A 27,709-nucleotide genomic window follows, 5' to 3' on the forward strand; every position below is an offset into this window, starting at 1 on the left:
ATGAGGGGAATAGTCCTAGCCCTCCTGTTCGCCCTTGTGGGTAAGTCGGCAATTGCTTTTACTATTATCCTTTTGCAGAACTCTGTAGAGTTTAGCAAAAAAAGGTTATTTTCTGCTGTCAGTACTCACATTGTGACTTATTCAATTTCTCTCTTCCAGCGTGCCAGAAGATTCCATACAGTAAGTTCATCAGTATTCTAACCTTATTTTAAAATCACCATAGTACCTTTGTTGAAGTTGCATTTATGATAGTCAACCCCACTAAGGGTAGAGTGGGGAGAGATTAGTTGAGTTTGTGTAGCGTAGTGTCTGACCTGCAAAATCTTGAAGTTCCTTGTTTATGTATTGTTAAGTGACCCAAAATGCTTAAATCTTTCTGAGCCTCAGCCCTGAAATATGGGGAACAATAATTATGACCTACCTTGCAGGCTTACTGTAAGAATTAAAAATTAAATTATGAGAAGAGCTTGAAAATTATAGAGGGCTGTCTAAATTCTAAGCTTTATTAATTCATTCATTAATGATTTTTAAATGCACTTACATCTCACCCAAAGCTCAATATGAGTACATTTTAAAGATACTGAAGGAAGTATGAAGTAATTTACGAATTAATAAGCAGAAGCAACAACTCACTGTTCAAAGGAAATTTCGTTTCCTATTGCAGTGTTATACTAAAGCCCAAAGAGGCTCACAAATACATAAATCACAGCTCTGCTAATTAAAACTTCTCTCCTTATTAATCAAGTGAAGTTTTAGTGTGAGTAATTAATCTGATTGTTGCATGCAGTTCTAGTGGCAATACATTTATGAAACACAATGGGTGTAAATGAACCTTTGTGGATATATCTTTGTGGGTATAGATTTGAGCAGCAGAAAGCTTTTCCAGTAATGAATGCATTTTCCAGCATACACTTTAGCTAAGCCACTCTAATAGCAAACTCAGATGGTAGGTGCCAAAAGATATGGAGCTGAAACAGGGCAATGCTCAGGGAAAGTGGTGTGTGTGAGAGTGTTATCAGCATGCCCAGAAAAACCCAGAGGTATTTTAAAGTGTGTTTTAAAGTGGGGGGTAGGGAGGAAGAAATCTCCAAACTGCATGCTCAGATGCCAGAGAATATTAAGTGTCAGTTGGAAAATAAACCTGGAAAACCAGGAGGGAGGGGATATGGACTGCAGGAACCTGAAAAAGTGCATAGCTGGCTGGCTGGAATCCTGAACAGGAGTTCTGATAATAAACTGCATAGATAGATAGATGATAGATAGAGATATAGATAGAGATATAGATGATAGATAGATAGATAGATAGATAGATAGATAGATAGATAGATGATAGATAGATAGATAGATAGATAGATGATAGATTAAAATGTTGTACTTTACTGAAACTGAATGCTGGAAGATTCAAGACAGAGTAGAAGAAAGTAATTATTCACACAGCACATAGTTAACCTCTGGAACTCACTTCCACCGGAGGTGACAATGGCTTTAAAACAGGATTTAAAACTTTCATGGAAGAGAGGATTATTGGCAACTGCTAGCCATAATGGCTATGCTCTGCCCCCATGATTTGCAGTTGTATGCTTCTGAATACCAGTTGCTGGAAATCACAGGAGACGAGAGTGCTGCTCTTCTGCTTGGGTTTTGCTTGCAAGTTTCCCACAGGCATTTGGTTGGCTACTGTGAGAACAGGATGCTGGAGTAGATGGGACAATGCCTTAATCCAGCAGACTCTTTTTGCGCTTGTATGTTTGTGCAGTTATACTCACATTAACCTATCTGATTTCTTTCCCTCAGAGGGCCAGACGCAAGAACCTGGTAAGTCTGAGAGGAATTTAAACCAACTGAAAATCTCCAGTTTAATTCCCACCCGGGTGTGTCTCCATCTGGAATATAGGGACAATTGTGTAGGCCAGCCTTAGATAGTTGTTGTAAGGACTGCAGCAAGATCATTTATGTGAACTGCTTTGAACACTATAAAGTGCTCCACACTATTGATTCACTATACGAAATGTTTTTAATTCAGGAATTTCTTTAACTGATAATCAATTACTGCAGCCAGTGTGGTGACAGAATAGGAACCAAAAGGGGGCAACGGAGAAACAAGAGGGTGGTATTAAGTGTGTTTGGTGAACCCCTGAGGTTTCCAGAAGTACAAACAAACAAACAAAAACACATGCCTTAAAGCAGCCCCATGAGGATTGGAATAGCTATGGAATGTTGGCTGCCATTTGAGGTGGTGGTGGGGAATTAGAGAGGGAATGGAATGGAGTGAGGCAAAGAAGGGCATGGCTGGCTGACGAGAATCTTAGACAGGAAAACTTCTATTAGAACATGAGGATACACCAAACCATTTTGTTTTAGGACCCACTTGTATATTTCACAGTGAAGTGATTATGGTCTACTGTTATACACAATTTGTAACCTATCCAATTTCTTTTCCCAGGGACTGAGACTGCCGAAATCAGTAAGTCTATCTATAACATGTCATAACACTGATTAACATGACTTTTAGGGCAGTTGACTACCCGAGGGGGGAATTAGTTGAGCTGGTATATTGCCAACAGTTTCAGTCCTATAGGTGGGGAAACTGTGGCCCTACAGATCTTCTTAGACCACAGGCTCATTATCTTGCCCATTGACTATTGATGTGTATTGAAGCCCAGCATCACCCCTGCTATTATACACACCTACCAATGGAAGTAAGCTCCATTGCACTCAAGAGAATTTACGTATTTCTGAGTAGATAGCCATAGGATTGCACTGTGCAGCTGAGCTACAAATTTGAAAATTCCCCATGTATATCCTTAGGCGCACCACCCTATTTGCTCCTCAGCCATGACTCTATCTGCAATATGGGGATAATAATACTGACCAAATCAGTATTACAAAATAAACGACCTAAAGCGCTTTGAACGCTCAAGTCCTATCTAAACGTTGAACATTTTAGATTAATCATTTAATGACATTTAAATGCATCCACATCTCACCCAAAGCTCAGGATTGGAGACATTTTCAAGATTCTTGAAGGAAGTATAAAGCAACAGTAGTAAGCGAAAGCAGCACTCATGCTTAAACGAAACGTTTTCTTGCCTGTTTCCTATTGCAGGGCAAAACTTTAAAATTGCAGCCCTGAGGGCAAAACATCACCCTGCAATTAATCCACTAAAGTTTTAAGTTAATCACAACATAGATTAAGCTGATTAAATCTTGACACCCTACTGGGTGTGCATATATGAAATACAGCAGGTGTAAATTGTTCTCTCTCTTATTTTTTGTAGAGCCACGCTTTGAACATGGGAAACGCTACCACTACAAGTATGTCGCCGACGTTGTCACCACAGTGCAAGGATATGAGATGGGAAGATCTGTTGTGAGACTGACTGGAGGGCTAGATATCTATGGAGGCGAACAGGAGAATATTCTCAAGGTAAGCGTCATCACTATGCAGTCCCTTTAAATAGCCATCAGACTACAGAGCATCCCCTCTAGAATTCCTGATGCATTGCAAGCAAGGAGGTGCCATCTAGCTTTCACTGTAAACTCCAGTTCTCTCCACCCATCATGCAATCCTAAAATCAAATGTGTATCCAAAACAGAATCGGTGGGAGGGGAGAGGGTAGGTGATATTCTTGATGAACCTTAAAGTAAATGTATGATGAGCTTTAAATTAACCTTAAGTTAAAGATTAAACATGAAAAAGTGAAGCAGCTGTTTACCAACAAGAACATTTTAATTCCCCCCCCCAAACGTGGATTTCCTCAAATTTCTGTTGTGGTGGCCCAGAGAAGGCAGGAATGAGGAGAGGTGAAATGAAGACAGCTAGACCAGCCATAGTACTGGGCAGAAGAGAGAGAGGCAGCTGTTTTGGGGTGTCATGAAAGGGCAGCAAATCATATTGACTAAATGTTCACATGGGACTAAAATCACCCATGGATTGCAAAGGGAAAAGCTTAGTTGGCTTTCATTTCACTCTTGACAACACAACTGTTTAAAAAAAATCGTTGCGAACTTTTCACAGAACATTGTTTCTGGGGCTATAGTTCATAAAATAGTTCCTATGCACATGTTTGCTTTATCTCTACTACATTATATAACAGTACACTGGGGAGCCAGTTTAATTACAAAGAAAGAAGGGGGAATTAAGTTAGCTCTTTATTTAGATCACTACACCAGCATGGTGCAGTAGCTCAAGAGTTAGACTAGGAGTTAGGGGACTGGAGTTCAAATCCCACTTAGCCATGATGCTCACGGGGTGAACTCAGATCAGCCACAGTCCCTGAGCCTACAACAGGGTTGTTGTGAGGAGAACAACCATGTAGACCACCTTGAGCTCCTCTGAGGAAAAGTGGGGTAAAAATGCAATAATAGTAAGAACAATACATTTATCGCTTGAATATATTGAAGATATTATATGCAAAAGTATATCTAATGCAAAAAAAGAAAGACAGTGTAATCATTTTTAGGGCATCCTGTTTGTATTTAAAACACGTTATTTGGTATAACATGAAAGGGCACGATGCAGCCGAAACTAATAATTGTTGCCCTGCAATCTGCACACACTTCAGTAGAGCTTACTTCTGAGTAGACGTGTATTAGATGGCACTCTTTATCTCTCCCGCTGAAGTCAGTTGGATTTGCAGGGGCTTCGCTTAAGTTAGACTGAGACACTGTTCTTCGTTTCAGAAACAAAATGAAAAGCAATTTGTTTACTCTCTCATCTTTGTCCTCAGATTGCATCTCTGAAAGTTGAAGATGCTGTGGGAATCTTTCCGGGAGAGCCTCCATTTGCAGCACCCTCCAGGCAACCTGAATCACTTATTGCTTGCACCAAATATTCTTTCCTGTTTGGCTACGTCAATGGCAAGGTTCAGAACATCCGTGTGCCAAGAGACCCACCTCTGCCTTGTGTGAATCTTGTCAGAGGCTTCCTGAACGGATTTTCCATGTCAATTAAAAACCAGAAAGAGTATGAGCTACAAGAGGTTCGTTTCCTCCATGTACATTTAATATGCATTTGGACTCGTCTTTTCGAGCAGCTTTAGTTTACCTCAGTACTGAGCTGTCTCACTTTTTTTACTTTCCCCACTGTTTTCTGTCCCCCTGAATAACTCCTGTGGTTTTCTGCTTTTCTGTCTGGCCCTACCATTTGGTAGAGTGAGGCAGCTGCCTCAGGCAACAGTTGCTGCAGTAGCAAGGCCTTGGAGGGTGGAGCTATGTGGATCACACGGCCTGCCCTCTGCCCCTTAAGTTAGCCTGCAGGCCTCAGGTGGACACTCGTCCTCCTGTCACCAGTGCTGAAACAAGCCAACCTGATCAGCGCCTATATGTTGTAGGAGGAGGGAGGCAACATTTTGTTCACCTCAGGAAGCAAAATGTGTGATGCCACCCCTTTCCCATCTCACTCCAAGCCACCAAATTTCCCATTTCCACCTAGATAATTAGAAATGCTATTCAGTTAGATACTTTCTCATCGAGTAATTGAATTTGCAATTGAGGTTTCCTGGACAGTGCTATTTTTCTAGAAAAAGAAGTGCCAGAACTCATCACGAACACCTCCCTTGTTCTCTTGTAATGGCAATGGCGCCCACCTGAGAGGTGCCGGAACTGAGTTTCAGGGATTTCAGATGGTAGGGTTTGACTCCCACAGTTTGGGTTTCCCTCACCATGAAATCCACAGGCCTATGTCAGTGTTTGGGGCTTACTCAAATAACTGCAAGCCCTACTTCTATCTGGCTGTCTAGAATATCAATCAATAAATAACATGTGGTGTTTTAAAACAGAATAAATGAGATAAGTCATGCAGTTAGGTAATCTTATGCTCTGGAGACTTAATAGTCTAACCAGGGTGGGGGTCTACTTAGATGGTAAAGTGTATTAAAGTGTATTAATTCACTTATTTCATAATGTGGTAGGCCAGCCTTCCTGATCATTCCATTGAGTTGGGCCCTGGATCTCTGCCCTCAAGTCCAGCCCCTTATGAAGCCACTAAATGAATGCTGTCATGGATGTGCATCTTGCCATTCATGGCTCATTATCTGCCATGGATGCTTTAGCTGAGATTCCTTTATTGCAGGAATTTGGACCAAAGGACCCTTGTGGTCCCTTCAAACTCTACAATTCTATGATTCTACAAAACACTCAGCTGTGGAAATTGTACATGCCTAACATTAGTTCCGGACGCGGGTGGCGCTGTGGGTTAAAGCCTCAGCGCCTAGGACTTGCCGATCGAAAGGTCGGCGGTTCGAATCCCCGCGGCGGGGTGCGCTCCCGCTGCTCGGTCCCAGCGCCTGCCAACCTAGCAGTTCGAAAGCACCCCCGGGTGCAAGTAGATAAATAGGGACCGCTTTCTAGCGGGAAGGTAAACAGCGTTCCGTGTGCTGCGCTGGCTCGCCAGATGCAGCTTGTCACGCTGGCCACGTGACCCGGAAGTGTCTCCGGACAGCGCTGGCCCCCGGCCAATAGATGTGAGATGGGCGCACAAACCCCAGAGTCTGTCAAGACTGGCCCGTTCGGGCAGGGGTACCTTTACCTTTACCTAACATTAGTTCCAGTGTCCTGGGATACACCCCACAAATTCCTTTGCATGCCTTCTTCCTCTCATTTAAAAAATAAAACCAACCAACCCCCCCGGAGTTTATCATGTGCCATTCTACAGAGTGTCTAAATCTATACTTGCAGGATGGAATTGGAGGTGAGTGCCACACAAGATACGTCATCCGAGATGACAGGAGGAGCAGCACAGTCCTCGTTTCTAGGACCAAAGACTCAAACAACTGCAGGAACAAAATGGAGCGCAGCATTGGAACGTTCTTCATCCACCGTAACCCCAACTGCCTGCTGGTAAGAATGTTGGAACGTGATTTGCTTACAAGCGAGGGTAACGTCCGCCTGAAAGCCACACTAACTAGAGGTGCTTCCTTCTGTTCTATAGCAAAACAGGATGATTCAAGGGACTGAAGCTTTCACCTTCAAACTGAAATATAATCCCTCTGGAGCTGACGCTCAGATCATGCAAGTCGATGCCGAACAAGTCTACCAGCTTTCTCCATTCAGTGGAGCTGAGGGTGCCGGAGTTATGAAAGCTACGTAAGTAACCATAGCTTAAATAATAACTTTTAAAAGAGTCTGCAAGTGAGCCATGGTTCCAGCTAGGCTATGCACAGTGGCGTAGCGTGGGTTGTCAGCACCCGGGGCAAGGCAAGTAATTTGTGCCCCCTAATCCGTGGATTTGCACCCCCTAACCCATGGATTTGCGCCCCCTAACCCTAACCCCCAGATGTTGCGCCCGGTGCGGCTGGCCCCCCCTGCACCCCCCACGTTACGCCACTGGCTATGCAAGGGTTGGTCTTAGTAGCAACTAGGTTGCTACTAAAAGCATTTGCAGCATTGCAAAATAAAAATAAAATAAAGAAAATCCTCCCAAATAATAGCTGCTGTTGTTTGTCTGTAGGTAAAGGCTGTTCATGTCCACTTAACTGCTTTACACCAATGAAATATTAGTTTTAAAGTCCTGGGCCTGGAGACAATGGGCAGAATTAACCCAATGAGTTCTGACAGCATAAGCTCTGTGTAAGGGCTTTCACCTAGGCAATGGGTTTTTCCCTACCTCTGTTCCTCACCCCATGCCCTTCCCTTGCCTTCCTGCATCAGGAGAATCCCCAGAACATTGACCAGGAGAGGAAAGGGAGAGATAATTCCATCTGAAATGATGAAGCTGGTGAAACATTTAACATAGCACCACGCTGTTGAGTATTTTGCAAACTACAAATGGCAAAGGGAAAAACAGAAAAAGGTTTGGGATGCGAAATCAAATGCTTGCCATTACATGGAGACAGGTGTCATTCGTGTGGTCTACATTCTCTTTATTTCAGTATGCCCACAGACTTTAATACATCAGACTTCCATTCAGGAGTAAATAAGGCATTGCACAGAGTGTAAATTAACAGCAGAAGTTTTTTGTATGAACACATGGAATGGAAGTCAGGCCTGCAAGCGGAAACAATCCAATCAAATATTTCCCTATCATCCACTAGAGATGCAATTCTGACTCAGTCTTGGCTACATTTCCACCAGCTTCCCCATATCTCCCAGTTGTCCTCCTCCTAATTTTTCCTGGGCCAATCTAGAAACTGCCTGGATGAGCAACAGCACAAATCACTGAATGGTACTTGTGGTTTTCTCTTCCCTTCCAGGCAAAGGCTCACACTGACTGAGGTGACAAATGAACATCCCCAACTGCCACAGGCTCAACTTCGGAATGTAAACATTCATTACGAGTTCCCAGAGGTTCTTCCCCAAATGCTTGTCAGAACCGGAGACGTTAAGCAACAGGTAGGGAATGTGTTGGCGTATGGAATGGTACTACGGTTCATAAAGCCGATAAGAGAGCAGTGTGCATTTCTCCATCACAGTGAATATATTCTAGTTACTGTTTCCTTCTTGTTACTATGACAGATTGAAGAGCTATTGGTTGAGCTTGACCGCTTCCCACAAGACATCCGTGGAGACAATGCCCACAAGTACTTACAGCTTAGCCAGCTGCTCCGTTATTTGAATCTGGAAAATTTGCACCTTCTCTACAATAAGTTTTCGAACAAACCTAACGCCAGGTACGTTGGCTGACTAGCACATAAGACACAGCAGCTGCAAACACACTAGCACCAAAACATAGGTTTCCCCCCTCCCCTATCCTGAATCGTTCATGCTCATCATCAGCATGCTTCTTTCAATCTAGATTGATTCTAGATCCTGTTGTCCACAAACACTGAACCAGTCAGTGTTTGCTCTGTAGTGAAGAATGAAGAATGAAATTTTCAGAATGTTCTTTTTCTGCTCACTGCAGGAATGCCTTCCTGATTGGAGTCGCCTCTGTTGGCACTATAGAATCACTGACATTCCTCAAAGAAAAAGTTGTCAAAGATGAACTGCACGATTTGGAATTGTACTGGACAATTTCCCTAGCCTTACACTCTGTCAAGCCTAACGTAGATAAAGCTGAAGAAATTGCTGACGTGCTAATCGTAAGTACATGTAAAATTATAATAGAGTGTATCAGAATGAACAATGTGTTACATAGGAAATCACATTAGCTATAAAATCTACAGGAGAAAAAATTATCACAAAGTAACAAGAAGCTTCCTTCAAATTCTGGTTCATTGGAAATCTTTCTTTCTCTCACCCACAGAAAATGCTCCCCAAAATAAAGAATACCGGATCAGTTTGGCTTGTGAAGATTTTCTACCTGGGGTATGGTACCACCGTCTACAAACAATGTGTTCATTCTCGCTCCTGCTCCAGCAAATTGCTTGAGGTATATAGTCCTTGTTCCAAGTTACCCCCCCCCCCAAATAAAAAGAAGAATGCCTTTCCCAGAGAGAAGGGAGAATTACACACCTTAAACTATTAATTTTGAAATCCCACCATAGCCAGAATGTACCTGCTCCGCACAGGGACTTGATTAGCTTCCCACACAAAGATGTATAGTTTTCCTTGAGTGAATTTCACCCTGTGCCTTTCAAGAAGGCCAGTTGTGTGCTTGTGAAACATTTGGGATCTTGGGTTAGCTTGTCAACAAAGAGTTCTTGCCTTTTTTTGGAGTTTTCTTTGTGTGAATGGACTGTTGGGTCCCTAAAGTCTTTTCAGTGCCATCCGTGCCACCTTCCTATACTTTTGCAATCAGCACTTAACATATTCTGAAACCATAGAGACACTTATAGGTGGTTCCAGTAATCTATGGTCCCTCTCAATCTCACTCTTCATCTTTTCCTCACTGAGCGAGGATAGTGACATGTACAACATTTATGGGGTTCTGAATGGAATTGAAAAGTTTTCATCTCATTTGTCTGCAGCCTCTGCACGACTTCCTAACTGATGCAACCAGGGAACACAATGAAAACAAAATTACTCTGGCTCTGAAAGCCATCGGCAATGCAGCTCAGCCAGCCAGCCTGAAGCTAGTGAAAACCGTGATTGATTCCAACAGATATTCAGGCTACATTCAAGCAGCTGCTGTTCAGACTATGGCGCGAATTGGCAAACAGGAACCTACAAAGGTAAGAAAAGCAAAGGAAAGTCACCTCGATATATTGATTGCAAAGTATTTGGCATTATGAAGTGGCTGAGATTTACTGCTGTCAATGGACTGCAAACTTACACAGTCACATCTGATAAAGATCTTTTTAAAACAACAGCAGCAACCCCTTTCTCAAAGCTATTTAAAACTCTCCCATACATTGTTTTCCTGTCTATGAGTTGATCCCAAAGACAGATCCATTTAAATCTGAGCATTTGATGCATCCCTTCAATGCGCTCAACTGCTGCCAGGTAAATACTATTAGTTGATCCCCCACATGGTGTGTTTCTCTTTCTGTAGGTGCAAGGCATTCTCCTCCAGATCTTTGCAGACCCGTCATATAATGTGACCATCCGAATGATGGCTTGCATTGGCCTCTTTGAAACCAACCCTGCCATCCCAACAGTGACAGCTATTGCCAATGTCTTGCTCAAAGAGAACAATTTGCAACTGGTCAATTTCGCCTACTCTCACATGAAAGCTTGGTCAAATGTCAGGATCCCACTGTACTACAGCCTGTAAGTCGATCTACAATCAGATCACCTTTCATGCAATAAATCTGTTGCTGCTATTCATTAGAGTTGGTTCTGGTCCTACTGCTAAACTGGTAACATTTCAGTGGGACTCAAGTTAGTAAGATTTATTGCAGCAGGTTTGCTCTAAGCATAACTAAATCTGGATCCAGTTCACTGTAATTGAGCTGTCTGTTCTGCCAAATTTGGGAAGTGCTTTCATTTTTATATGTGTTTTCGTAGTATTTTAATCATCAAATTCTCATTGAAGACCACCTCGGGATTTGTTGCGCAAAGGGCAGAACATGAATGCATTAAGTAAACAAGCAAACATGCATGTAGAGACTTTTGCTATTACTTGCTGCTAATTTCAAACCTGTTTTATTTAGGTCTTCTGCATGCAGTATGGCTCTTAAACTTCTGAACCCCAGACCCCTCCACCAGAGCAAAGTTTTATTTGTCAGTGGCTTCAGCAGTAAGTAGCAGACAACAGTTCATTTCCCAGCTTTTATCCAAACGAGCCACCATCTTTTGGATATCACAACCCACTCCTTAGCACTTTGGAACTGAAAGCATCTATTCGAAAGAGCTCAATGATTTTAAAGACCCTTTAACATACTATGTTGGACATGGGCGTAGCAGGGGGTGGAAGGTCCCCCCCCCCCAAAAAATCAAGCAAATAAATAAAAATACTTAACTAAAAGTAGAAGTAAACCAAATATTTGAAACTGAAATTTCAAATATTCTGTTGTGTTGGCAACAGTAACATCCTGTTGAATTTCACAAACGAAAAAACCATGGATGGTCACAAGTTTCTGCCAGGGAAAATCTTTCCAAGCAGTAGTAGCCAAGGGATCCCATTTTGATTCACAAGGATTAATAACACAGCAATGGCTCATTGTTGTCGCTTTTTCCACTGCAGGCAAACACAGAGCAGGATTCCTCGTGAAATGGTTTATGATCGAAAGCCCCCAAACAATGCTCCCTTCGACTATAATCTGGAAAACAGAAGTAAACTTTGCAGGTTCAACTATTCATCCTCTAGAGGTTTGTGTTACATTTTATTCAGATCATTTCTAGGGGTTGGGAGATAGGGATGCTTGAGTGGCTTGTTTTGCTATCATTCCATGTTGCTCCATAGATGCTGGACGTTAGCAAACTGCTCTCAAAACTTTCCCTCTGTTTTTTTGTTTTTTTTAAAGGTTAGAGTGAGAACTCAGGGCCTCAAGGAACTTCTCTGGAGGAACACGCATCAATTCGACAAATACCCTGCATATCAGAAGATAAAGGACACTGAAGCAAAAGTATGCATATTTCCAGATTCTCAATGTATTCGCCATAGGGGAATGATGGAGGAGGTCCTGGTCAGGGTGGTTACACTAGTGAAACCCTGGATTTGGTGCCACATTTCTCCACTTCAAATGGAGTTCCACAGTGTGGCAAAAGCTGCAGTGAATAACCTGATAACCCATTCACAGCTAAATAAATTGAGCTGTTTCTGAAGGCATTGTAAAATCAAGGAAAGCTGTAAGCATTTGCAACGGGAGTGTATTGAGGGCTGCAGAATTAAATAGAAAAACCATTTCTGTTGCTCTTTATTTCCTTAAATTTACTTGAATAAACCCAGTATTAAATAACCCCCATGGGCTTGATTTTCAGCTGCCAGGATTCAAGGAGTTCCCTCGTGAGATTCCTGTGATATCTGCCTCTGTCAAAATGTTTGATCAAGAACTGATCTTTATGACCACTGATGAAATGCAGGCATTTATGAAGGTATGGAAGTTTGTGTCCCCCCACCCTCAACATATTTATCAGCTTTGTCTCCTTGTCTTTTAACCTATTGCGTCTTTGCCCTATAGAACATGCAGCAGCAAAGACAAGATCAGCTGCCCATGCTGCATAAGGTTATCGAAGGCCTTAAAAACATCAACCAACATTTTATGAAAGCTGTGATGCTAGATGTTCAGTACGTGGTTCCAACAGTTATCGGTCTGCCATTCCAAGCAAGAGCCAATAGCATCATCATGGCACACGGTTTATTAAAGGGTAAGCTTGGAGATAATCAAATTTCACAATGGTTTGTTGGAAATCACATACGTTGGAGAAAATCACAGAGCATGGCAGATTTGAGACCCAGGTTTTAGGGAACAGGCTTAATTACTTTGCTTCCCCCAGAAAATAATTGGAAGTGTCATTTCAGAAGGGTTGTGGGAATTGTGCCTCTGTGAGGGGCAAATGGCAGTTCCTGGGATCCTTTGGGGAAAACCATGGCTGTTGAACTGGTATAAACGTGCTTTAAATCTAAGGTGTGTGGATGTGATCTACTGCATTTCACACTAGTCTAATTTCAATGAAGTTATTTCCTATTTACTAAGGTGTAATGAGAGCACAACAAAGGTCTGTCTTTTGCTTCATCGAAGCATCATCTGTCATGCTCATGACAACTTACTTAATAGCACCAGAGTACACTAACATCCCTGCCTGAGTTGTAAGGAGAAGAGCACTCTGTTTTTCTCTACAATGTTTCATCAGTTAATGGCCTATTTCTTTGATATACCAAATCATTAGCAAATATCTTTAAAAGCCCTATATTTACTAATGTAAATGGTTCAGTAGTAAATGGTTAAGAGAAACTTCATAGATATTTGTCTATGTTTTGAGCATTTTTGTCTTCCTTTTGAGCATTTTTGTCTTCCTTTTGTCTCTCTAGCAAGGACAGAATTATCTCATGGTGATCTCAGAGAAGCCAATATCCACCTTCAAGTTGACAGCAAACTTGCGTAAGTAAATGAACATTATTAGATTGGAAAAATAAGGAAATGAGAGAAACGAAGCACACAGATTATTCCAGCATACTAAAATGTTCTCATTCTCATTGCCTTTTAGCCTCCAGGGCTACGGAATGATTTTCTGGGGAGTGAACACATACGACATGCAACACGGTTTGGAAATGAGAGCCCAGATCCGTACACAAGGCGTATTCAACATGAATGCCACAGTGGACATCAGAAACAAGAACTTCAAATTTGACATCGCCCCACCCCGTGATGATCAGTTTGAGTTGGCAATGGCAAGGTAGAGTGGCTATTTTATCATTTTTCTTGTTAGCTACTGCCCCTAAAGGTTTTTCCTCATAAGTAAGGATACATACAACTTGACCATAGGGGATTTTTAGGTAAGAGCCAGATGCAAAATCAAGGCTTATATCATTCTCTGTTATTGGCTTCCCCAAAATCCTGTTTTGTGATATAATTCTCCATTTTGAGGGAGGATTAGTATGAATATATGAAGTTGCTCTAAATTGAGTCAGGTCATAAGCTTAACTTGCCCAGTGCCATTTCCTATGACGAGCAATTCAAGGTTTCAGACAGAGATGTGTCCCAGTCGTGCAGCCCAAACCATCTTTTAACAAGTCAAGAATCCAAAATTGAGCCCCGGCATCCTGTATCTTCAGAGTCAGCCTCTTACTTCTCAGCTAGTCTCTCTCCTCTTGCTGTGTTCCTAGCACAAATGAGTTCTTTTTGATATGCCCGGCTTCATATTTGCATGTTGAAAAGTTTTCATTGCATATCCACACAGCCATGAGGCACATACTGTTGCAAGATACATACATTCTGAGAAGAAGGCTTCAGTACTTCCAGAAAGACCTGAAATTGATATTTTGGATGGAGATTTCGACTCAGAAAAAGGCAACATTAAGGTAAATTGTGTGTGTGTGTGTGTGCGCGCGCAGATGTGTTCTGCGGTAAATGCCATTATATCCTGTCCTTGTATTTAGCTGATTGTGGTTCAGATATGTCGTCTTCTTTTTCTTCTGTAACTCTCCTTTTATTTAGTTAGTATTGTTTAGAAATCTGGGGGAAATTGTTCTTGTGTATTTAGCGAAATTAGATTCTTTCTTGAAGGTGCTTGGACACTGTGGATATTTACAGGTAAAATGAAATGACGGTGGATCCATGCTAAGTTTACAACCAATACAGACATGCCTTTTGCAAAAGTTAACGTTCCATAGTAAAGATGTAAATTATTAGCTAAAGGCTAAAGGTGTCACCTCAGCAGAGAAATCTTGAGTCATCGTATGAGTTTTAACTCATTAATTAATCAAGTTAATTACAGATCAAAGCAATAGTTCTGAAGAAGAAGAAATGCTTTTCTTTCCCATAATTTATATCCACGGGTGATATTTTATAAAAGGTACTACCCACACTTATGAGATGGGCTTATAGGAATAATAATAATAATAATAATAATAATAATAATAATATGTTTCCAGAGCCCTCCTAAAACACACACACACACACACACACACACACACACACACACACCCCTCAGATACCACAGGGTTGGGTTTTTTAAAATTATTATTGTATGGTGCCCATTTCTGGTTACTGTGCTGGGATATATTTCTAAATACTGACAAGCCTCTGTTCCATTCAGCAATCAAGCGATTCCTACAGATATAAGCCCACTTGCATATGGGTGCCTTGGTGCATGACTCAGTTGTGTTTGAAGACCATCAAGAAAACAAAAGACATGCCCAAAGTGACTTCTTGGTTGCACTACCTGTGCGAAGAACATCAAGTGCAGCTTCTCTATGTACAAGGTATTATCATATGACCAAGACATTCTCTTTGTAAGCACCCACAAGGTTGCCTTCCACTTCTAACATTTATGCACGCTTTCTAATCTATACAGCTGTTCCTTTGGAGAAGATTCAAGGGGAGGTCCAACTTGGCTCTGGAGCACTGAGGACGAAAAGGGATGTGAGAGCTTCTGAGGCAGCAAAGGTACGTAAGCGACACCTGATTTTAAGGTGTCACTTCTACTGTCCAAACTAAATATTTCTGTGGAACAATCTATAGAGGGGGGCTATGGTGGGACTGCGCCATTTTAAAGGGTTGAAGCCGTCCACGTAAGAATCATGGGGTATGAGGTGCTGGAGATGAAATGTATTTCTGAACAAATGAGCACCTCCGTTTTGCCCACCTCCTCTTCTCTGCAGCGACTAACATAGCTATGCATGTATTATAACAAATACAGCCAGTTGAACAGCTATTATTATTTGCCCCTTGTTAAGGAAAGCAAGTGAATGAGGTCATGATGTGTATATATTTAACCGAGGTGTTTCTTTGCTTTCCTCTGAATCACGCTGCAGCGTGGAGACAAAACGCAGAAGGATGCAAGGGATGACAAAGGCCACGATGATGAGCATTACAGAAAATCGGATCGTTTCCCATCTCCACCACCCGGTTCTACTAAAAAATGGCCCAGCAAAAAGAGCAGCAGCAGCAGCAGCAGCAGCAGCAGCAGTGACAGCAGCAGTGACAGCAGCAGCAGCAGTGATAGCAGCAGCAGTGGAAGTAGCAGCAGCGACAGCAGCGACACCAGCAGCAGCGACAGCAGCAGCAGCAGCAGCGATAGCAGCAACAGTGACATCAAAGATAAACATCCCCGTAAAACCAAGTATTCTCCACAGAGAAAGTCCAGAGACAGTTCTTCCAGCAGCAGCAGCAGCAGTGACAGCAGTGACAGCAGCAGCAGCAGTGACAGCAGTGACAGCAGCAGCAGCAGCAGCAGCAGCAGTGACAGCAGTGACAGCAGTGACAGCAGCAGCAGCAGCAGTGACAGCAGTGACAGTAGTGACAGCAGCAGTGACAGCAGCAGCAGCAGCAGCGACAGCAGTGACAGCAGCAGTGACAGCAGCAGCAGCAGCAGTGACAGCAGTGACAGTAGTGACAGCAGCAGCAGTGACAGCAGTGACAGCAGCGACAGCAGCAGTAGCAGCAGCAGTGACAGCAGCAGTGACAGCAGTGACAGCAGCGACAGCAGCAGCAGTGACAGCAGTGACAGCTCTGACATTTCCCAGGAAAAGGTAACTATTTTGTCATTGCTCTCAGTCGAATGCATGAGTGTGGTTGGAATGCAGCCGTAGCCACCACATTTGAAAGGAAAGAGAAAGCAAGCAGAACTGCTTCATGGACGCCAGCATGTCTGGCTAGGGCAGGCAGCAACTGGCACACCAGACCAAGCAGCCACTGCTCTTACTCTGAGGCCGGGCCACATGGGGAGAGGTCTCATATAGACTGCTCCCAAGTCACCCCCAAATCTGCCAAAGTCTCCTGAGACGTCACAAAGATTGAAAGGAGACTTTGGTGAAGCTTAATGATGCTTGAGGCGGAGGCAACAGCAGCAGCAGCAAAGGGCGAAGGTGCCAACAAGTTCTGCCTCGGGTGACGAAACAAGCTGGGCTGGCTGTTTCTAGCTAATATTCCAACAGAAAAGGCTTGGATTTTGCTAATTATGTTAATGAATATTCACTTTCTCTGACAATATTTCCAAGAGGTTCGTCTTCAGAAGCACCCGCTGTTAAATTTTTAAAAACCAACTTTGTTCATGGGGTTAAATCTGTCATGTTATCTTTTTAAAGTTTTGTTATTCTGTGTTGATGCCATTGAAAAAAGCAATCCCTTTTCTTGAAAACTCTTAAAACTTTCTTCTTTTCTCAGGGAAGGCATTCCAAACTTCTTCAATATTCTTTCCTGTCAGTGAAACAGCAGGTAAGATTTTTGTTTGTTTGTTTGTTATGGGGTGACATAGAAGGCAGATTGCACTAGCAGCAATTCAGTTTTTTAAAAACATTGTTGCAAAAGTTTGGTGCCATCCCCACTTTCTGCTGAGTGGTAGCAAGATTATTGGGGGGGGGGGTGTCCGGGCACTCACCCAGGGTCTGCGTTCCTGTGGAGAACTGAGACACGGCGGAGACTGTTGTATCTTTAAGAAATATGGTTTATTCACCTATTTACATCTCCTGTCTGCATGGAGGGAGTAATGAACTTACAGCATCGTCGTTTCAAGAGGGGCTTTGTCCCTCACAGCAGTGCAGCCCTGGAGCCCAAAGCATCTCTCCCTGCCAGCCTTCAGCCAGCCTGCCCAACAGGGATGCCATGTCTTTTCTCTTCCTTCTTTTCCTGTCACCTCAAACTCATACCCCATCACCATGGCAACCCAAGCCCAGGCTCTCAGATGGGCCATCAACCCCCTTTGTCATGTTAATGCCTCTATCCCAGGTGAGGCCCTGGCTTGGAAAGTAATATTAGCCTGTAGTTTTCCACTGACCTCAAATCTTCCCTTCAATACTCCAAATAATCAAAACCACAATTTCTAGGGTGTGTTTTTTTGGGGGGTGTCACCCCCATTCCATAACACCACCCTTTCTATTCCCATTACACCATTTCTCCCAAATTGTCCGCGCCATTTTCTTGCAAAGCCAGATGACGATATTCTCAGCCTGCTGGATTGCTGATTTCTCGTTATCGTTATGACTAGTATTATAAAATTGCACTGCAGTTGCAATCCTGCCCTTTCCCGTGCGAGGTGATGGTGTAATCTTCTGGGGGAAGGAGTGCTTGGCGACTTTTTCAGCATTACTGATACTCATCCCCCACCCTCCCACTCCCACCGTCTTTGTTAAAATGCATAGGGTGGTATAGTCCGAAACAATTTCGTGATGGAGACCAGGAGATAACGATTATATACTTTAACAGCGTTTAACACCCACAAGGAAACTGTAGAGGCTGGTCCATTGTGGCAAATGGAGCCCGGCCACACTGCCTCACTTGCATCCAGTACAGGAGGAGGCCCTGACTGCCAACTTCATCCTCCTTAGTTGCAGTGTCACCCTTTTAGAACATAGCAGGGAGCATGGGGGTGGGACTAGAATGAGTTGGCTCTGCTTGTCATTGGCTCTGTCTCCACCTATCGTTGGCCTCTCCACCTTTCCCTCTGCCAGTCGCTGCTGCAAAGAAAACTGCCTTCATCACTGCTTAATCTGGGACTAACTTTAAATCTTGACGATGCTTTTTCTTTTCATTTTTTTAGCGAAGACAACAGCAAAGTAGCTCCTCCTCCAGCTCCAGCAGCTCCTCTAGCTCCAGCAATGAAGAATACACAAAAGGCTCTTCGGTCAGTATCCCTTTGGAAAATGGCAAGGCTGATGATGGAAATTTACAAGCTGGGCATAGTTGGGATAAATTGGAAAATATATTAATCGCTTATAGCTTATTTGGGTTTTTATATACTTAATTATCTTTTGATGTATTCATTGCCTTTTGACTCAGTAGGGACATCAAGGTAGTTCTTGGTAAAATATGGCTTAGATTAAAATTAAAATACAAAGAAACCCCAGTAATAAATTAGTATCTAGACTGAGTAGGCTAGAGCAGAACAGAAATCTGTTATGATGAGGCTGCCTCAATGACCCATTTCTGAAAGGGCCAAAGAAATAACTTCTAAAGGTTTCAGAAGAGACTCAATTGACTTTCCCCAACATTTTATTTATTCGATTTATATATCGTCTCTTATCAAAAGATGGCAGGGCATTGTACAACATTAAGAACACATTTTACGGAGCACAATAATAAAAACTCAATAAACAGCATAATAATAAAATAATCATAATAACGCACACCCCTGCCCCAGCTTTAACAACCCGTATATTATTTAATGGCCAAAGGCCTGGGTAAAGAGGAAAGGCTAAGGGCATGTAATAATGGTGCCAGGCGAGCCTCTTAGGGGAGAGTATTCCACAAATGGGGAGCCACTACAGAGAAGGCCCTCCCAGACCTTACATGCAGGAGGTACACATAGAAGGGGCTCAGATGATGAATGCAGAGTCTGGGACAGTTTATAGGGGGAGAGGCAGTATTGCGGTCCTGAGGTGTTTGAGGCTTTATAGGTCAGAACCAGAATTTTGAATTGGGTCCAGAATTGCTAATTGGCAGTCAGTGCAGTTGGGCCACAATCAGTGTAATAAACCATCTTGTCTCAGTGAGGAACCTGGCCACTGAATTCAGCACCAGCTGAAGTTTCTGAACCGTCTTCAGAGGCTGCCCTGCGTTTAACACTTTGCAGTAATCCGATCTAGAGGTTATGGAGCCACTGGCATCTGTTGAGTAGATGATACTAATAGGTCTGAGTAATTTCTTTGACTAGACGAACAATCTAAATAATTTTGTTTTCCTTCTTTTTTGGTCCCAGGAAAAAGTAGCATCCTTTGCTGTCAAATGCCTCACTCGCAATAAGAGACAATACGGAATCGTCGGCGACGTTTATCACGGCTCCTCCATGCTGAAAGTGACAATAAGAAACATCACACGGCCAAGCAAGCCAGTTGTCTGCTTCCAAAGCATCATGGTCACCCCTCACAAGCTCAGGGTGAGTCTCTTCAAAGCGTGTCGACCCCTCACAGAGCATTCAATCCAAATGCTAATGCTGCTTTTTAACAAAAATGTGCTGTGCTCTGCCACTTAGACCACTCTAGAAGCAGGCTGGGATTGCAAAGACTACCAGGTCGCTGCAGAAGTCGAGACGGGTTGGTTTGCTAAAAGGCCAGCAGTTCAGTTCAAGGCTAAACACAAAAGGCTTCCTGCAGTAGTGACAAACTTTGTGGAACAGTGAGTAGATGCGCATCTTCAAATGATTCACTTATGACGTCCCTGCTAAGTGTATTGCAGCCAAGCATATGGGTGTGTTTACTGTGGCCAAAAAGGAGATGTCCAGTTTTAATCTAAATCCCATCTCAGACATGTTGCTGGAAGCTGCCCAAAGTGGCTGGGAAAACCCAGCCAGATGGATGGGGTATAAATATTATTATACTTTCTTTTTTTGAAGGCCTGGGACATAGAAAGTGGGGTGTGAATACCTGCTGAAGAGGAACAGCCTTCAAAAAGCTGTTAGCTTTTCTTCACAAACTGCCACTTTTGGGGCAGAAGCCTAATCAGGCCTATGGACAATTGCTATTTATCATCCCTTTATGTCTTTCTGGAGATAAAAAATGGGAGACATTTAGCCCCAGCAAGTCTCCTAGTTGCTGTTGATATGAAGACATTCCCTGGAAAGCTCAACCAAGTAGTTGCCATAGTTTCCATCTCAGGACAGGCAGCTATCTCTGAGTACATTGGCAAAGGGCAAACAAAGAGAAGGGGTGACAAAGACTCAGTCCCTTGCCTCTTTGGCCTGCCTTACACTTATTTCGTTTAGTGTGGTGTGCAGCAATCTGGGATAAAACTATCCTTGCCTATCAAGTCAGTCACAATCCAGAGCCTACATTTCTGGAAGATTTCTGTGGAAAAGCCCCCCCCCCCTTTTGAAGAACAAAAACACAATCCTCAGCACCAAATGTAAATCAGGCTTGTAATTTCCAGGACCCCTGCCTGCCCACCCTGCTGCCCTGAAGCCTGAATTTGCCTTGTGGTGGGTCATTTGTGATGGTTTTATGTTAGTCCTGAAGGCTGTTTGAATGAGACTGCTATAGTTGTAGTTGTTGTTGAGCTTCTTTTCACATCTAAGACAGTCTTATATGGCCAAGATTCATCACCTCTCAGCTTTTTTATTCTTAAACAACACCTAAATTTTATGTCCACTACATTCCTATTTCTGATTGTTTTGCCCGGCCATTATTACTGTTAATTATTTCTTCATATATGTACCCCCATGCATAGAATTACTGCTAATCACACCTTTTATGTTACTACAGCCAATTAAGAAACATTTTCTTTCTTTTTTTAAAGAATAACTACAGTGATTCCTGGAGCTGCTTACATGATGGGCTACTCATACAAAGTTCAAAGAAATCCCTCTCAAGAGGTTACACTGGTTATAGCTCTAACTGATCCTAGAAGCTACGCTGTGATCATGAGGACACCCACTGTGAGTTACAGATGACATTATTTGAGATATGACAGGTGTGAAAGTATTATTTCAAATGAAATTCAGGGCTGTACATGTCCACCATTTTTATGACCCTTTGTTTTTTGGATCTGGGACCATGATTAAGCGGGATAGCTGGCGGCATTTATAATGTGTCACCTGAGGTGAAATTCTTGACCATTTTAAGATGACCTCTGGTGGTTGTTCCCAGAATTGATTTTAGGAAAGCCTTGTATACTAGTCTTCCTGTATGCACTTAGTACATATCCATTTGTCCCCAAAGTGTACATTTAAAGTTGTTCAGCTATTAACTTCTGAGATACAATGCAATACAAGTTATTGGGCCAGTATGATTTTAGTTGACCAATCATACAAAGAGGAAGGAATACTTGAGGATGAAGTGAGAAATCATTCATGTATAATGATGTTGCTGAACTGTGTGTGAACAACGTAAGGGTTCGACATGTGAACTGCCCTGAGATTTACGGATGAAAGGCGGTATACAATTTAATAAATATTAATAATAAAATAGCACATCCTTGTGTCTGTTTGAAGAACAAAGAGAAAGACAACAAAGCCAATTTCTAATTTGTTTTCCTATTCCTTTCCAGGTGACCATCTATGCTGAAGACTGTATGATTCCGTTTTCACTGCCTATTGGCGACTCTAACCAACCTTCAAAACTCTGGGATGTTCCATCAGTGATACTTGCTAGTCAGAATGGTCAGTAGCTAAACCATTCCCATAGCATAAAAAAATAATAATAATAATATATATTTTTTAGCGAATCAGTTTCTTTGAATGCCTCTACATATTTTTCTATACAATTATCTCAGATTATTGTGAATGCAGAAAAGAAACAGTGAAAACTGCAAGATCGAGTTTTCTCAGTATTTATTTCTTAGCTGGGGTAAAATGTACCAAGACTTCTTGCATATTCACCATAGTTCCATAATTTTAAATCCTATTTCAGAGGCCTTTTACTTAAAACCCAGTCCACTGCCAGCTAATTCAAATCTATCACTTAACAAGATTTGTCCTGGGCGATGTTCAAACGATCAAAAAACAAAATCTTTCTGCTAAAATCATATACAAAATGTAGGGTTTCCGGGCAGAAATCAGCAACATTTCTGGGAAAATCCAGACATATGGCCACCCATGTTGGCAGTGTTGTTTTTGCTGATTTTCCTGAAAAAACATTAATTTTCTTTTGCGATTTGCCAAAAAAGCTGGACAACTTTGGCCAAAAAAAGCTCTGAATTTTTGAAATATGGCAACCCTAACAAAATGCCCACGCTATTCTCCAAGCTCATTATCTCCTTGGCCAATATGTTGGTTATTGATTGCTTCCATGATGTACATAATATTTAAAAAATGTTTTTCCCCCCTCTCTCTTACTCATATTTATTTCTCTGTTATCAGGTGTCTGCAAAATCGATGGTCAAAAGATCACAACCTTCACTGGACAAAACTTTGACAAAAGATTGCCTCCAGATTGTTTCATGACTTTGTTACAAGACTGTACCTGTGACAAGAAGTTTATGGTGCTGATAAAATATGAATCTAATAATGCAAACAACATCCTACTCAAATTAACCATCGCTGGCAGGTAAGTACTCTTAACCACAGTATATTTGCACTAATCCAGTCCAGTCACAGGGTGAAAGGAAAAAGTTTCAGCTTCCAAAAGAAAAGAAAAAAGTGCATGTTTAATGGTTTGTTGTAAAATATTTTAACCCTAATCTTCTTCCAAAAGAAACCAGAATAGCTTGCATCAAGATTAATCAACATTAAAGCAAAAAAAACAAATACATAATACATTGTTTTATTTCAGCCATGTAAATAAATCATAGTGGGCAACTGAAAACATTCAGTGTAGGGGTTGGGTGGGCCTTCAAAGGGAGAGATTTTCACAAGACTGGTGTCATTACTAACCACACTCCTTATGTGCTTCAGCTGGTGATGGAATCCAAAGCTGAATCTCACATGTTGACTTGAAGGTGCCAAGTGGCTAATTTAGGCAGTATTAACACTTCTGGAATATATGCAGTCTGTTCAAGCCTTTTATCTATTGCTCCCTTGGTTCTCTATGTTTTCCTCTTCACACTGTAAACAAAAAATTCTCTAGCTTCCCAGATAAGCTTACTTGCTTTTCAAGAATTAAAACAATGACAAATCACAGGACAGGACAGGGAGTGATATTCTAACTAAGAATCATAGCTAGCAGAATGCAACTTTAGTTTTAAATGAATCTGGTGAGCTTAGAATTGGGTTTGGGGTTTGGATGAAATTAATATCTGGAAAGAAAAAAACATTAAAGAATGCACAGTAGCGGAGTCAATTATTTTGTTCCTTTAATAATAGTACTTTGATAAGAGAAAAATATAATATAAACTATTTTATTGGAAGTAATTGAAACTCATTGAGAGAGAATTCATTAATTTCTTCTCCCCCCTTTTTTTAAACAAGTGAAATTACCCTCAAGAATCGCAATGGAAAGAACATAGTAGAAATTGATGGTTCTGTAATACCAATGGCACGTCTCCCAGTCAGACATGAAGGTATGTAAATGTATTTTTACAAATTAAGTCATCTGTTGTCTCAAGGTGGCAGGCAAAGAAAGAAAGAAAACACCAGTATAACACCAGCATGAAATAAATACTGGATGAGTGTTTATTGTTCCTGCAATTCGGGGCTGGGATGTTGTATTTACACAGATCAGCATGCACAAAAAACGGAATAATAATGTATACTCTCTCATTTTAAACTATACTGAAATAAATAATGGAGGCATTGATGAACAGGAATTTTCAGTTGAACAGGATCAGTAGTTTAATCTGAAGGATATTTTATTTTCTATGTTTACCCAATTCTCAATGGATTCATCAGATTGCCTTTTCTTTAACTTACAGAGTTTACCGTTAAATCAGACCGCAAAGGTGACGAAATTGTACTTTCTTCATTGTTTGGAATTGACGAGCTGATCTACAGTGGACGTAATGTTCAGGTATTTTTCTTCAGCAGCTAATGCTTTCGAGGTTTTAAAACGATTTGCAAGCAGCAAAACAAAACCTGTGCTTGCCTATCAGATCATCAAAGTACACTGCCCTCTTCAGCTAATAATGATAATGCTCACAGTCTCAGACTCCGCTACTCTTCGAATCAATAAAACATAACTGGGATGTTCCCAGTGCCTTTCTGATAAGCAGTGGCTGGAAGAACAGATGTGTGAAGTTATAATCATCATCGCCAGTTTTAAATCTCTCCAGTCTCCAAGATAACTTTGAACTTTAAAGTGAATTATTTCACTCTAGCTATTGAATGTGTCACTAATGCAGAGAGGGTAGAGAAATCCCCATTAGGACCCTGTGTGTGGTGCTGGACTGAGGCACATAGCTGTGAAGATCTAGTAGACTTGGAATTTGAAACATGCTCCCCTTTGCTGTATATTATATTTTCACTGCTTGCTTTGGCAGAATGAGCCAAATTCTTATTGTCAACTCAATCCCAACTACTCCCCCCCCCTCTTTTTTCCTCTCTTCATAAAGGTAACCGTTACTCCCACTATCGGATATACCTGTGGTCTTTGTGAAGTATATGGCGGAAATGCAGAAAAATTACGAACACCAAGTGGCTACTCAGCTAAAGATCCAGAGAGCTTTGCTCAGTCCTGGCTGGTCCCCGATGAATGTGGTGGAGGTAGGTAGAGTCTGATACTGTAGTTTGTTTTAATTATGACTAAGGTAGCTAGGTCTGGGTTTGAAGGGATCATGCAGAATTTAGCCCTTCCTCCATCAGTAAGATTTGGTGGACTTAACCTGGCTGCAGCAGTGGAGGGCAGCAACAGGCACTTGGGTCTAGCTGCCATTTTAATTTCCCATAATGCCCCAGAGCAATGCCAGATTAGAGACAATGTGGAAATTGTAAATGTGGCTAAAACCAGCTGCACATCATTGCTCAAAGCAATAGGATAACAACAACAACAGCAACAATAAATGAGGTAGGCAACTGGGGTGGGGTGTCCACAGCTGCCCGAGGTTGCCAGTCAGATAGTCATCGAAAATGAATAGAAACTTTCAACCTTTGAATTAAATTGCTTGAATCCATATACCTGCTAAGTGACAAGCATCAAGATGGTGTCTCAATAAATGTTGTTTTTCTTGTTGGGTTATGAAGCCCAGTTCATTGTTTTGTTGGACTTTATCACTGTTAAATATGGAATTAGGCTGTAGAACCTCTGGCTTTTTTAGTTGTTTTTTAAAAAATCAATGTCTTAAAAGGTTTGTACTTAATCTGTTGCAGCCTGCAAACTGAAACACTCAACTAGGAGACTTGAGAAACCAATCCGGATTGGAGAAGAAGATATGCAATGTATTTCTACTCTGCCCGTGTTGAGCTGCAAGGAGAAGTGCAGACCCACCACAACAACAAAGGTGTCTTCTAGCTTCCACTGTCTCTCAGCTGGTAAGTCTACTGGTTTGGACTACACACTAAAATTATACCAGTCATGCTTTAATTTTTGCAGAATGACATTTTGCTACCTTTCTGGATGTCCCCAGGGTTTAAAACATCTTTCCTTTAGGGGGATCAAAGAAAGGAGCAGCAAGGAGCCTGATTTTATTGGAGTTCAGAATGCTATAACAGCAAGCCTAGGCTCATGGTTTTTTGCTTCTATGAAAGATTAGGCTTTTGCTTGTAGTGTGTTTAAAACACCTGAACCTCTCTGGCTTCAGTAAGCACTGTAAATAAATTTGCTTTTTCTCCTTTCATGGATTGCTAGATTGGTGTATAACATATGCTTTTATATTAATAATTGGTTAAACATGGGCTTGCGTTAATAAAAGTTTATTCACTATAGTCATAATAATGAAAATTGCTCATCATCGGCATCTCTAAGGAAGTTTACTCAGATATAAGTCCCACGCAGTATGTCTAGCATTGTAGCCTGTACTGGAAACATGATTTGAAATGAATTTGCCACATATGAAGCACATTAGTGAGTGAAATTATACATGGGAGATGCAGGGGAACAATAATGCTCTCTTCCATCCCAAGAGTTCATTGGCAGTGCCTTTTGAAAATAGCAATGCTAGAGCGAAGGTTTTTTGTTTTGAAAGTTGTGGCTGGGAGACTCCAGCTAAGCCTTCAGGTGTAGGTATAAGAAGCACCATTCATTTGGCAAAAGTTTAATCCTTCTCACTTTTTTTACTTCTTTCCTTTTTTTCTAGCGGCAACCTTGCCAACTGATCTGGTTACCCTCGCTGCAAAATCAGAAGACCTGGTTTCCTCTGTTGAAGCCCACGTGACATGCAGTTGTGCTGAAGAACAATGTGAAGCATAACTTTCCTACTGAACAGATTAGAAGCCCAAAATACCGTTTACTGTGGGAGGCCAGTATGTTAATTCTAGGCAGCCACACAGAAGTTAATTGAAAAAGCACTGCTGAGCCATCTGAAATCGAGTCATAACCCTGCAGAAGCAAAGGCAATTATGAATGAAATGGATGAGTTTCTAATAAACACTTGCATTCAGAAAAATAAAGTGGTGGTTTCTTCCTTTCATTAGTTATGCAAAAAGGTGACGTGATATGTTTGTATGCATGAATGAATGATTGGGAATTTGGGTACTGTGACTGTGTTTTAATTTTTTAATAGTAAAGAGGCAGGAGGAAATATTCTTTTCCAATTAATTTTTATTGAATTTCAATTTTTTAAAAACCCAAATTAACATCAAGTTTAATATCAAATTGAATACATAATTTAAAAGTTGACTTCCCACCCTTCTTCCATGGTAGGAAAAGTGTTAAATGCGTCAAAATAAAAGGAACAATTTCTGTCCCATCAGGAAGCATGGTACAGGACTATACTTTTTTTATAAACATTATATGCAACCAAGAATGAAAAATTATCTTATCAGAATTCCTGGGAGTTTGTTTGGAAGTAAGATTAGCACCCCAAACTGTGCCATAATTATCTGTGGGCCTGTAAACATGTGTAATGATGCAGTTACACGTTTTGTGTATTTATTCACATAAGAAATATAAATCAAAATTCCCACAACACTTAACAGGTACACACAGACCATGCTCAAAGCATGGAAGACAGAAATAGGCAAACTATCCCCAACCCCACTAACCCCCCTGGCGTACTACCCATTATTCCACCATGCAGCACAAGACCTCTAGATAAAAAATTGGCAAACCAAAGGCTTATATCACCTAATAGACTTTTATAAAAATAACAAACCTTTGTCAACACAAGAAATACAAGACAAACTAGAAGACACCCAAATGCCCTGGTTAACACAACACCAACTACATGCCCTCTTAAACAACCCAACAGTAAAATCAGCAGCAACTCGGCCCCTGACAACCTTCAAAAACCTCCTCCTAACAACAAAGGGAAACGGTAAAGGGATG

The 27,709-nt window shown here is 41.6% G+C and overlaps 1 protein-coding gene across 1 annotated transcript; it reads left to right on the forward strand.

Moving 5' to 3' along the window:
• Positions 1-26,784, forward strand: LOC309534717 (vitellogenin-2-like; the record flags this gene model as incomplete). Its single annotated transcript, XM_082227024.1, has 35 exons — positions 1-40; positions 1,795-1,815; positions 3,279-3,427; positions 4,731-4,982; positions 6,679-6,840; positions 6,932-7,086; positions 8,193-8,331; positions 8,455-8,609; positions 8,843-9,020; positions 9,185-9,310; positions 9,849-10,052; positions 10,373-10,590; positions 10,974-11,059; positions 11,507-11,631; positions 11,787-11,888; positions 12,244-12,357; positions 12,444-12,630; positions 13,295-13,364; positions 13,471-13,659; positions 14,164-14,284; positions 15,022-15,187; positions 15,280-15,371; positions 15,740-16,456; positions 17,091-17,141; positions 18,463-18,546; positions 19,621-19,797; positions 19,894-20,036; positions 21,153-21,291; positions 21,903-22,014; positions 22,714-22,900; positions 23,761-23,852; positions 24,204-24,298; positions 24,840-24,990; positions 25,594-25,755; positions 26,520-26,784. The coding sequence occupies 35 exons, from the start codon at positions 1-3 to the stop codon at positions 26,630-26,632; spliced, it is 5,274 nt and encodes a 1,757-aa protein (XP_082083150.1). The 3' UTR covers positions 26,633-26,784.
• Between the last annotated feature and the right edge of the window lie 925 nt (positions 26,785-27,709).

This window comes from Podarcis vaucheri, assembly GCF_965113315.1.
Source record: "Podarcis vaucheri genome assembly, chromosome: 6".
Lineage (NCBI taxonomy): Eukaryota > Metazoa > Chordata > Lepidosauria > Squamata > Lacertidae > Podarcis > Podarcis vaucheri.